At 42.0% G+C, this 13,328-nt stretch overlaps 1 protein-coding gene across 1 annotated transcript; it reads right to left on the bottom strand.

Moving 5' to 3' along the window:
* Positions 1 to 10,604: 10,604 nt before the first annotated feature.
* On the bottom strand, positions 10,605 to 11,925 carry LOC145611414 (cytidine deaminase 1-like). Its single transcript, XM_081666745.1, has one exon. It carries the CDS (start codon positions 11,772 to 11,774, stop codon positions 10,791 to 10,793), a length of 984 nt encoding a protein of 327 aa, XP_081522871.1. The 5' UTR covers positions 11,775 to 11,925; the 3' UTR covers positions 10,605 to 10,790.
* Between the last annotated feature and the right edge of the window lie 1,403 nt (positions 11,926 to 13,328).

The following is a 13,328-nucleotide window of genomic DNA, read 5'->3' on the forward strand; positions in this document are numbered from 1 at the left end:
TCGCTGTCCACAAACTCGCCGTGGATCCCAAAAAGAAGCCCATCCGGCAAAAGAAAAGAAACCATGGCGAGGAAAGAAGTCAGGCGGCAGCTGCCGAAGTCAAAAAGCTGCTAGACGCCAGGTTCATTCGGCCCTGCAATTTCCCCAACTGGGTGGCCAATGTGGTCCTTGTTAAGAAACCGAATGGGACCTGGCGCATGTGTGTTGATTACACAGACCTCAACAAGGCGTGTCCAAAGGACAGTTACCCGCTTCCAAAGATCGACAGTCTGGTCGACTCTACAGCCGGTCACGCCTTGATGAGCTTTATGGATGCCTACTCCGGCTTCCATCAGATACCCCTCTGGAAAAAAGATCAAGAGAAGACGGCCTTCGTCACTGATTTGGGGTTATTCTGTTATATTGTGATGCCGTTTGGCTTGAAGAATGCGCCTGCCACCTTCCAACGGATGATTAATACGGTCTTCATTAATCAAATTGGGAGGAATGTGGAGGCGTACATCGACGACATGATAGTCAAATCCAAGCAACAGACGGATCACCTTGCTGATCTCCGAGAAACATTCACCACCCTCAGGCGGCATAAGGTCATGTTAAACCCTAAGAAATGCGTCTTTGGTGTTGAGTCTGGGAAGTTTCTCGGATTCCTGATTGATCAAAGGGGGATAGAGGCTAACCCCGAAAAGATACAGGCGGTAATTTACATGAAGTCACCCCGTTCTGTCAAGGAAGTTCAGAGACTAACTGGTTTCCTGGCGGCCTTGGGGAGGTTCCTCAGCCGGTCAGGTGACAAATGCCTTTACTTCTTCCAAGCAATCAGGAAGAAGACCAGGTTTGAATGGGGAGACGATGCTGAGACGGCATTCCAGAAGCTAAAAGAGCATCTGCACTCTCTGCCTAGGTTGGTCAGTCCTCTACCTAGGGAGACGTTGTATATGTATTTAGCCGTCTCAAATCATGCTCTCAGTGCCGTTCTCCTTGCTGAGCGAGACGGCGTTCAGCTCCCGGTTTACTTCATTAGCCATGTTCTTAAAAATGCTGAACTCCGGTACCCCGTGGTTGAAAAATTTGGCCTTGCTTTGTACATGGCATTCAAAAAATTGAAGCCTTACTTTCTGGCTCATCCGGTGGTGATTTACACCGACCAGCCACTCAAGCGGCCAATGTCTACCTTGGAGTCATCCGGCAGAATGTTAAAATGGGCTATTGAAATGCAAAGTCTTGAAATCACTTACGAACCAAGAAAGGCAGTGAAAGGTCAGGCATTTGCCGACTTCATTGTGGAAATGACCCGTCCGGTGGCTACGGATAATCTTGATCAGGTTTGGAAAGTGTATGTAGACGGGAGTTCTACAAAGAACGGCTGTGGTGCAGGCGTAATTTATGAGTCTTCTGAGGGGGAAAAATATGAGTATGCACTACGGTTCAAATTTCAGGCCTCAAACAATGAGGCGGAATATGAAGCCCTGCTAGCCGGAATCCGTATGTGTAAGGCGGCAGGGGCAACAAAAATTGACGCCTACTCTGATTCACAGTTGGTCGTTAGCCAATATGAGGGAATATTTGAGGCAACTCACCCGGCTATGATCAAATATCTTCAGGCGGTCAAGGAAGAGGCTGGGTCACTTGAGGAGTTTCATTTGAATCAAGTACCCAGGTCTGATAATAACCAGGCGGATGCACTATCAAAGCTTGCATCTTCCGCCTGCCATGATACGCCTCGGTCAGTCTTTTGGGAAGTACTTGAAAAAAGAAGCATCTATGAAGATCCCATTGGAGTCCTAGACCGAAGCTCTACCTGGATGGATGACATCCGGGCATACCTCTCAGACGGTACACTTCCTGATTCGCCACAGGAGGCAGCCGTTCTGAAAAAGCGAGCCGCAAGCTTCGAGTTAAGAAATGGAGAGCTCTTCAAGGCAGGGTTTCTTAAACCTCTTTTGAAGTGTGTAACCCCAGAAAAGGGGAAGGAAGTTCTCGAAGACTTGCACTCGGGATTCTGCGCCTCCCATATAGGCGGCAGATCTCTAGCCGTCAGAGCCAGACGATATTACTTTTGGCCCACTCTAGAGGCAGACGCCAAGGAATTGGTGAGAAAATGTGACAAGTGCCAGAAATTTGGCAAACTTATTCACCGTCCGGCTACTGATCTGACGTCCATCCACAGCCCAATCCCGTTTGCAAAATGGGGCATGGACATTTTAGGTCCTTACACGCCTGCACCAGGCGGAAAGCGTTATATCTTGGTGGTTGTGGATTACTTTACCAAGTGGGTAGAGGCTGAGGCGGTAAAGAATATCAAGACATCAGACGTCATTTCTTTCATCTGGAAGAATGTTATCACCCGGTTTGGGGTCCCTATGTCCATGGTGTTTGATAATGGTCCTCAGTTTGAGACGCCTCAGCTTAAAACTTGGTTGGGAGATCAAGGGATCTCAAGTTATTTTGCATCAGTCGGCCGTCCCCAAGCAAACGGCCAAGTTGAAGCCTTCAACAAGCTGATCTCAGACGGCATTAAGAAGAAAATTGAAAGAGCTGGTGGCTTATGGGCTGAGGAATTAATCCATGTCCTATGGGCCATCCGGACAACAGCAAAAGGGGCAACCGGTGAAACCCCATTTCTCATGGTTTACGGTGCTGAAGCCATCTTGCCCATTGAACACTATGAGCCGACTCTTAGAGTCATGCTATATGATGAAGAGGCAAACTGGGAGGCAATGCGCCTGGCATTGGACTCACTTCCAGAATGCAGGGGCAATGTCGCCTTGCGTCATGAGATTTACCGTCTGAGAATGACAAGAGCCTACAACAACAGAGTACACAGGCGTCCTTTGAAAGTGGACGACCTAGTGTTACGGAAAATGGAGGCAACCGGTAGGGCCAATGAGCTTGGAAAGCTAACTCCTAATTAGGAAGGCCCCTACCGGATTTATGAAGAAGTAAGAGACGGCACCTACCGCCTGAAAACTCCAGACGGCAGGCGCCTGCCTAGAACTTGGAATGTAGATAATTTGAAAAAATACTACTTCTGAGATTTTGTAATTTTTGTAAACAAGAAGTACATTAATGAGAAGTTGCTTTTTGCTGTCATTTTTGTCTTATGCCCAGTCTGAATTTCAGACGGGTCACTTGTTTGTTTCTCTGAGTTTGACACTTGGGAATTGAATTAACGTTTGATTGACGAGAGGCCAATGGTCAGATAAGTAAGCTAAGCACAAAAACGCTTAGTGGCTATACAGCCGGTCTAAAACAAGACTAGAGGCCAATGGCCGGATGGCTGCTTCACCCATAAATTCGCCTGTCCCAACATGGACAAAGGCGTCCGGCGACACCCCTCCGGGTGCAATCGTCGCAGAGAGAAGCCAACTTGCTTACTCTACGTATCAATGCAGACGACCACCATTGGACGGCTGAATCAGCCATTCATAGCCGTCTGACTTGAACAGTCTAAGGAAAAATCAAGTTTCGGAACCCGGATGTCCAAGGACATCAGTCGGCGACCGACTGCATTTCTTACTCAGCGTTTTTTCATTTTTAAATTGTACACATCCTCATTTGGGGCAAAAGAGTTGTGCAATGGCTATATGAACTTCACTTAGACGGACAACACCGTCTAGCTAGAAGCTGAAAGGCCTGTTAATGTACGGCTGTGTACTTGGTTTGGGGCAATCACTACTGTGATTGATTGACTTACAAACGTATCATGCTCTTTGCAGCATCAGACGTTCCCAAGTCAATCAACCAACTCCATTTGAAACCAACCACACAGCCGTCCAGGGGCAAGGACAGCCGCATACTTTTGATAAGTTAGGCAAAATCAGCCGCATACTTTTGATAAGTTAGGCAAAAATTAAAAATACAAAAAATTTGAAAAGTGCAAACACAAGCGCAAAAAAGATCAAAACCGACTCAGTCGGTACATTCATTAATTATCCACCCAACCAAACGGTTGTGGTGGGGAAAATGTTATCCGGACCCCGTCCGGAAAAAAAGAAATTGTTGTTGAACACGGCTCCTCAGCCGGTAAAGATACAAACATACTCGGCACACAGGCCGGAAAAGCAAATCAATGGCATACTGCCGCAGAAAAAATGAAAAAAAAGAGAAATTGGCACACAGCCGCTGAAATCATTGCCCCGCAGACGGTCCCTCCTGGCCCTTCTCTCTTTCTTCAGGAGCTTCAGTCGCTGGAGCTTCAGCCTCAGGCTCGGGATGCTCAGTTTCAGCCCAGGCGAGGAAGGACTCAGGCTCTGGCTCACCCTTCTCTCTCAATAATATAACTTCATCAGCATACTTGTGAGCCAGAGCCCAGACGCCATAATCCTTTTCAGGATACAAGGCGTTCCAGGCGATCCTCATCATAGCCTCGTTGTCAGCGGCCATCTCAGCAACCAGACGGTTTTGATCCGCCTGGAGAGTTGCTCGGAAGTTATCCTGAGCTTTGGCCGCCTCCTTCTCCAACTTAGCAATTTTGCTCTTCAGATCAGCATTCTCTGAAGAGACTCCTTGGAGCTTTTGGAGGTCTTCCTGGGCCTTCTTGAGGTCCTCCCTGAGCTTGGGGAGGTCCACCTCCACCTGCTTTTGGGCCAACTCGGCATCCTCAGCCCTTTTCTTGGCCGCCTGCAGATCCGTCTCCAGCTCTGAAATCTTGGCCGCCTGTGTCATTTAGGTTGCTTTAGTTTCAAGATCGTCAATTATGCACGAGTATAAAGCAACATTATTGGCGTCTGAGGCGGATTGCTTGGCCCGTCTTACCTCATCCCGCTTGCGGGTGTAAGGACGCTTGAGCCCGTCTACCCGCAGCAGAGCCTGCAAAAGCAAACAAGGTTAGTAGTGCAGGCGGAGAAAGACTTGGAGAAAATTATTGAAAAATAGTTCAAGTGTCTTACCTCAGCCAGGAGGGTCAGAATACGTTCAAGGTTGAACGTCTCAATCCCCGGGATAGTATCCTTATCCCGTTTGCTGACAGCATCCAGCATGGCCTTGGCATGCTTCTGGACGTCTGGCCAACGGGGAGATTGATCTGCACCATAATCAGCGTCAGATTGAAATACTAAAGCAGCGCCTATTTGGTCTCGACCGTCTGAGGATGACGTCTGCTGGGAGTGTGTTTTCACTCGCAACGGCCATCCCAGCTCAGGCGGGGATTCAAAAGGGTTCTTACCTGCAGAGCCGGCCAGACGAGAGCCGCTGACAGGGGTGGTGAACCCCCCGGTTGCAGATAGGGGGCTGGCCAAGTCAAGGCCAACAGAGCCGGACACTCTCTCATTCCTCCCCCCTATCCGCATTTGTCTCCCGACTGGGGCGTTGGGAGTTGCAGTGGAGGTGGTCTTTTTTGAGGACTTGCTGGGGTTAGAGGCGGTGGTCTCCTCCCTAGCCCGTTTGAGTTTTTTCTCAAACGTCTTTTCCACCTCTCCTCCCTGAAAAAATAAAACAAGTTAATGTTAGCAGTCGAAGGAAGAAAACTTTGAAAGTAAACTCACAAAAATGGTCAGGCGTTTACCTTGGCCTTAAGCTCTCGCGCCTGGGCCTCCGCCAAGTCACGGCGGATCTGCGCAGAGGACCGTCTGGGGGTCTTCTCGTCTGGCAACATGTTCAAAGCTTCTTCTGCAAAAACAAAGAGGGTAATCAATTAGTACATCATCAATAACATTTCCGACACAAAAGTAGTACAGACGAAAAGTATTCAGGCGCGTACGTCTGGTGAACATGTGCCCTAGCCCGCAGGCGGCTAGAAAGCATTCATCCCTGAGCCAGGCGCTCTTAGGGATCCAGTTCTTGGGGACTTTTATTGTCTCCCCGGTTGACAGTGTAGCGTTTGTGAGGCCGAAGAAGTCAGCCTCAATTATTTTGTCGAAGTCCTCATCCGGGATCCGAGGAAGACAGCATTTCCGACCCAGAAGGTCGGGCTTCTTATTGTACTGGCGGAGCTCGAAGTTCTCCCGCCTGGTGGGAGCCGTCAGCAGATAGAATCTGTGCTTCCAGCCGTCAAATTTTGAGACCTTGTCCAAGGTCATCATGTATTGAGGGAACGTGGTTAGAGTATACCACGCTCTGTACCCGCCTGGGTTGCGACTAAGATAATGCATCTTAGCAAAGGCTTCCCAGCCGGGGTGAATTCCTTGGAATTCACAGGCGGCAACATACCCCAGAATATTTGCCCAAGAGTTGGGGGTAAGTTGCCAGACTCCGAGGCCATAGCCTCTCAAAATTGCCTTCACCGCCTCGTGAAGGGGGAAGCGAAGTCCTGCCTTGAACGCCGCCTCATAACAGCCGAAGTAGCCGTTAGCGTTTCGTTCTTCGTCTTCCCAGGAAATGGTGCCGTCTGGGGGAGGCACCCTTATTTTCCACCCGTCTCCCATTGGGTGCATCTTCAAAAAGTTTTTAAGACCTTTTTCCATGAGGTCTATGTCTTTCATGGAGACGTGGATTTTGAAGGGATCGTCCTTCTCCTTCCATTTCTTCCTTTCTTCTTCCTCACTATCCTCAAGCGGAGGAAGATCGTCACTGCTCTCTGAGGAAGAGACGTCAAGTCCGCTTCCCGTCTCCTCCCCAGATTGGGAAACGGAAGCTGAGGCGGCCTCCTCACCGCCTTGGTTGCACTCGTCCAAAAACGAGTCAGGAGGAGTTGGGGGGCCACGCAGAGGGGACCTCTCCGGAGCCGTCTGGTGTTCAGAGCCAGACGCCTCTCCCTCAGGCGTTTGGCCGCCTAAGCCTTCGCTCCTATAATTGGGATCCTGTGCCGTCTGCATAGTCCGAGCCATTGTGCCCTGCACAGACGCGCAAATGGTCGGAATCCAAGCATGAGGGTGGTCCCAACACCTTGAGACGGCACTACCAGTCCTAGACTCAGCCGTCCCTGGTGAACGGCTGGATTCTACCCTAGGTTGTGCCGTGTGTGTTGGTGATGAATCCATTTATTGCAAGGAATATATACAAGCGGTAAAATGAAAAAAGAGCTGAGAGAGTCAGAGACGGTACCTTTAGATTTGAGATCTTAAGGTAGACGGGTCCGCCTGTGTTGAAGAGGCTGAGTTCTCTTAAACTTGCGCTTGACTCAGACGGGTGACTTCTACTCTCTTTTTCAAGATTCTCTCTAAGTTTACTCTGAAAATTTTTGTGAAACGTACAAAAATATGAGGGTAAACGACTATATAAAGAGGGTAAATGAAGGGGTATTCTTGTAATTTACCCAGAAGGTGAACAGTTAATTTTGGCGGTAAAATTACCACCATTCAAAGAGTGACACGTGTCACAGATGCCACGTCACATCTGTGAGGGGCAAATGTTTAGGGTAATTTTACCCCGCCATGTGGCCCAATCAGAGGGCGACACGTGTCAGCCCAAGGATGGTCCAAAGTGGACCTATCCCTGTTTGACACGTGTCATCCCAGATATTTGGGAAAATGACGGCCTTTCGGCCCAAATCCCGAGAAAGCCGCAATGCGGCGCAGCCACCACTGATTAGGGTTCTGTGACCAAATCAGGGGCACAATTATCAAGGACCCTATAAATAGGGAGATTCCCCTCTTTTGGAGGGCACGTTTTTCCACTTATTACAAACTGTCCCTTTGATAGAGACAACTGAGCTAGAAATCCTAGCAGATCCCCACCTAAATTTCCGCACCTTTTTCTCTCCTTTCAAGTTACTAACTTGATCGTCGGAGGCGGAGCACCTACCAATAGGTGTCTCCGTTTGTCTTGCAGGTACAGGCCGCTCCGGACCAGTATTCGAGCTGTAACTCTCCCGAAGGACAAAAACACCCAAAACAGAACTTATTTTAGTTATAAATTAAACTTGTGTAGCCGTGATTAACCCTTATAACAACTTATCTAAACTTATTTTTCCTGAACTTATCTTATCTGAACTTATTAACCCTAATCTAACTTATCTGAACTTATTTTTCCTGAAATAAGTGAAAATAAGGTGAATAGGGCCTTAGTCTAGCTATTACAAATTCCTTCTAAAATGAGCTGACTTCAAAGTCAAATAGCTAGCCAAGTATAACTTCTTATCTCATCCTACAATTCCTACATGTACCGAAAAGCTTATATTAAGCTCCACTTAGGAAACAAAATCATCACAACTTTTGCACCCAAGTGCATGAGCCGTAAGACATTAAAGAGGTTGAAAAACTACTTTGAATTATTTTCATGTCAAGAGGCAAACTCCATAACACTCCGTAGCTTTTGCAATTGCATATACTCCCTAAGTAAATTAAAGGGAGCCGATTAACCAATAAGGCAATAATACATACTTTAGTTGAAAAAGCATGTATTTTGATTGGATGGGATAATGTCTCATCTAAAAATTTCGTGAACAATTATTTTCTAAAAGTTGACATTATCAATTTATAAATTCTACTAATGTTAGCATCAAACTTTAAAGTTGTCATTAAAGTATAAAGTCATTGATGAATGCAACTGGTATAACACACTCAAGGATAATAGACATAAAATAAAACTCAAAATGTAAATGAGGACCCCTATTTAAAAGAAACGTATTCATTCACTTTGAAATAATTCAATTCTAACTCTAATACATCAGATCAAACAAGGCTTGAATTAGCAAATGATTTGCATTCAATCTTTTTATTTATATGACCTGATTAGTTGCATTTACTTTAAATTAATTTAATTCAGACCCTAGTATATCAAATAAAGTTTGACCTATTGAAAATATATATTTACTTCAAGGTCTAGAGATTGTATGTAGGATCAAATCCCATTAAGTTACACTTTAAAGCGGGGATTCTCTTACTAGTTTCCTTGATATTCAAAGGGTTTTACTTGCTAACTCGATCGGAATTGACTTGAAAAAGTTATAGTTAAAAAATATCTTAACCTTACCTATACAAATTTTTAAAAAATAAAAAATTCAAGAAATCTAAATTAAAGCATAAAAAACTATTTTGGGCCTGTTCTCATTGACTGAACTCAGCTGAACCGAACTGGACTGAACTGAATTCGGCTGAACCGAACTGGACTGAACTCAACTCAACTCAACTCAGCTGAAATGAATATTTTATAAGAGAAGGAAATTAGGAGCTAAAGTGAACTGAACTGAACTGAGCTGAACTGAACTGAACTGAACTCATCTGAACTGAATTTCAACGTAAGAGAACAAGCCCTTTGTGTATAATTTTTTGAAATAAGAATTAAAACATGACATCTAGAAGAGGGTGGAAAGATCATAAGAGTATTTACTTATACTTGAGATGAGCTGGTGGATCATATTATTTATCTAAAATCCAAGCTGTCTCTGAGAATATGCAAGTCTAACGTCTACATCGACCTATCCTCTAGTCAGCAATAATGCATGCATATACATCAACAACAATAAGTGAACTACATGTAAAGAAAACACCAAATTGAAATGAAAAAGACCATATCTATCTATAACACTTTTCAACATTTTAAAGGTTGAAGAGTAAGAAACCTCTATTTTTTAAAACAAAAGAGTTTGTGTGCACATTAATCTATCTTACACAACTATTATTGTCGCTACAAGTACAACGTTTCTCTCTTTTGGCTGCAACTTTTAAGGCATTAATACGTGTACGATTACAATTAGTTGTGGCCACTATGAACAAAAAGAGTCGTCTTTTTTGTTAGATCTTTGTAAAAATTTCTTTGTTATGAATCATTTAGTGATCGTTACATGGATATTAACTAGTTTATTTGGTGAAATTTTTTAGTTCGAGTAACTAATAAGAATCAATTGGTCCGAGTTAATTTTTAAGGGGCTTTAGTCATATTCAATATAATAAGTTTATGATGTAAATATTAAATTTGTTATTGAAAGCTTGATTCCTTTACTATTTATGATTAATGTAAGTTTTTAAAACTTTAACTTTAATAATTTTCACTTTTAGATAGTTAAAAATTTTACGATAAAAAATACGTATAGCAGATTATGAAAATATCAAGTGAGCCAAACTTTCAAAAACCGCATGAGTATAAAAGATCAGTTACAATCATTGTGTTCGTTTTGTGTGGGTTTAGGTCACATCTCTTTCCAACTAGGTCACAATCGAGTTATCTGATATTGAGTACACTTTAGGTGTGATTCATGTTATTTTAATTTTAAGTCTAATTTTATGTTATTTTAATTTTAAGTCTAATACTACGTAATTGGATCAAGCCCAATTTTTGTAGATTCATCTACTAGAATAGTACTACTCGTATCGTAGTATATAGACCTCTAAAAAAAGTTAAAATTTTCTCTTGCTGGCTACTCCTTTTGGCATGATCAATTTAACATACCTTAGGGCCTCTTCACATTTACTTAATTTCAGTTTAGTTCAGCTCCAATAAGTTCAGTTCAGTTCAGCTCCAATCAGTTCAGTTCAGCTCTTAATTTCCCTCTCTCATAAAATATTCATTTTGGCTTAGTTCAGTTCAGTTCAGCTCCAATCAGTTCAGTTCAGTTTAACTCAGTAAATGTAAACAGACCCTTAAGTAAAAGGCCCAAATTGAGCAAGTAATTTAATGACAAAGTATTTTTATAGTACAAAATAGATATGCTGATCAATTAAAATCACCAACAACTTTGTTCACAGCTGTTTCACATAAAAAATTTCAACCTTTTCTCCTAATCAAAGGGCAAAATTAGATTATCAAATGCTGAATTAAATTACCCATTTTAGAAACAATAACAAAGTTAACTTTATAATTTTTTTTTTCTTTACACAATAATGATCATCAGAATTATTACAAATAATCGATTACATGAAACCATTTCCGATGTTCTGATCGTAACAATAAATCAATAACAACGATGAACATCATCAATTGCCTTTAACCGTCTTAGCAGAGCTTGATTTTTGGCAACGTAACACACGAAATTCACACTTTGGAATAACAGCATTTAAAAACAATCTTACAGTCTCTTCTTGTCTAACAACAGCATCTTCAACTTCAACCAGAACAGCACCTACAATCTTCTCGTAATCAGTGTCTGCATCACATCCGCCAGTCCCAGACCCTGTTATGAAAGCGATTATGGCGGCTTGTACAGGGCCGATACTCGGGTTAAAAGCAGCAGACTCCATGTAACACCCCTTGTAAATTTTACCATCCACATCAACCAAAGCAACCCCAGATGGACTCCCACTGTAAGGTGCATGAGACCGATTCGCAGCCTCGAATGCAGCCGAAACCAAATCTCCCACCTCAAATTTCGAAACTACATTACACAAATTACCCATTTCAACGATTTTACCATCATCAACAAGAACCAAATTATTATTAATTGTTTCCAAAATTAGAGGAACTTTTTCATCCAATAAATCATGTGGACCAAATCTATTAGGCAAAAAACTAGATAATGGCCTAAACCAATCCGATTCTTGATCTGGGTATCCATTAATTTGTTCAGATTCACCATTTTTGTCCAAAACAAAGATCTGAATATCTGGGGCACCACGAATTTCTTGAAGAAATTGACGACAATGCCCACATGGGTACGCCGAAACGACGACGTTTTTGAGATGGGTTTGAGGGTGAAGTGAGAGATTTGTGATGAGACATTGTTCAGCGTGGATTGAATGATGAAGGGGTAATCCTGGAAATTCGACATTGACGCCGATGAAGATACGGCCGTCGGTAGATAAGCCGACGGCGGCGACGTGGAAGCCAGAGATTGGTGGACGAGCAAGCTTTTTAGCTGATTTAGATATCAATGGTAAGAGGTTGACTACGGATTTTAAGCCGAGTTTGTTTGCTAGTGATTGTGCTTCGGATGATTCGATCACAAATTTGAGATCATCCATTTTTTTGGGTTTTTATGTTTTTTTTGGGTTTTTGTGTTTGTTTAGGTTTTGTTTGAAGTATTGAAGAATGAGGAAATGAGAAATGGAAAATGAGAAAGAGTGAAGAGAGATTGGGGGGATAGAGTGTATGTGATCCGATGAAATTGGGGCCTTTGTGGGAGGAGATGGGTAAAATTATGAGTACAAATGTGGGCTATTTATAGTGGAGATTTTTTTTCTTGTTGCGTGTGGATGAAGGACTGAAGTAGACTTAAGCCATGTTCTCTAGATCAGTTCAGTCCATTTCAATTCAGTTTCTAGTTTGCTCCTCTCATAAACTATCCAGTTCAGTTTATCAAAACAGGCCCTTAGTAGAGGTGATTATGGATCGGATTTTGGCTATAAAAAAAATGGTGTGTTTGTGCAGAGCAATAAGTCTCTTGTGCACCCTAATCCATCTAGAATAGCTGGACCACAGAAGATTGTTCAAATTTTATTACCAAATGTTCATAAGTATGGGCATGATGTGTTCGGATTTTTTTACAAAATGTTCAAAATTTGCAATTGTTCAGATTTATTTACGAAATGTTTAAAAGTATAGACGATTGTTCATATATTTTTACTAACTGTTCAAAATTTGTGACGTTCAGATTTTTCTTATTAAATGTTTGAAATTTGCAATTGTCCAGATGTTTTACTCAATGTTCAAAAGTTTAGGCGTGGTCATTGCGATTGTTCAGATATTTTTACTAAATGTTCAAAATTTGTGATGTTCGGATTTTTTACTAAATGTTCTTGCAATTGTTCAAATCTTTTTCTGAATGTTCAAAAGTATAGGTGTGGTGCATTGCGATTGTTCAGATATTTTCAGTAAATGTTCAAAATTTTCGATATTCAGATTTTTTTTTTTAAAATAAATGTTCAAAATTTGCAATTGTTCAGATTTTGTTTACTAAATGTTCAGAAGTATCAGGTAATCGATCATAATAGATACAATTGAAATCGATCGAATTAACTTCAACAAATTCAATTGATATCAGAACAATGATTTCATCTACAAATTCATTTCAAATTCAAAAAATACATACAAATTAATGAGAGCAATAAAAACAATCAGGTAATCGATCATAATCGATTAGGAATTGAAATCGATCAAATTAGCTTCTACAAATTCAATAATATTATAACAATGATTTCATCCACAAATTCATCTCAAAAATCAAAAAATAAATTAATATTGATCACAATAAATTCATAATAACTAACCTGGATTGATATCTTTGGGAATTTAAACTAGTTCCATCACGTTAAATGCAGAAAATTAATGGAAAAAATGAATGGAAAAAAAAATCAAAGAATAGAGGAGTGAGAAAATAAGAACTTGAAAATAAAAGAATGAAGTAAATTCAATAAAGAAATAAAAAGAGATTAGATTAAAAAAAACAAAGCGAGAGTTTTTGTGAAGAAGGAAAGATGGTCGGAAGAAGAAGAAGAAGAAGAAGAAGAAGAAGAAGAGAATGGAGTAGTGTTTCATTCATATAAGGTTGTGTTTTAGTTGGGGTCTAGATATTTTAA

The sequence above is a fragment of the Chenopodium album genome, chromosome 24 (assembly GCF_948465745.1).
Source record: "Chenopodium album chromosome 24, dcCheAlbu1.1, whole genome shotgun sequence".
Taxonomy (NCBI): Eukaryota; Viridiplantae; Streptophyta; class Magnoliopsida; order Caryophyllales; family Amaranthaceae; genus Chenopodium; species Chenopodium album.

Excerpts from the sequence above, each read along its gene's own strand:
- LOC145611414 (XM_081666745.1), bottom strand. The coding sequence starts at position 11,774 with ATGGATGATCTCAAATTTGTGATCGAATCATCCGAAGCACAATCACTA.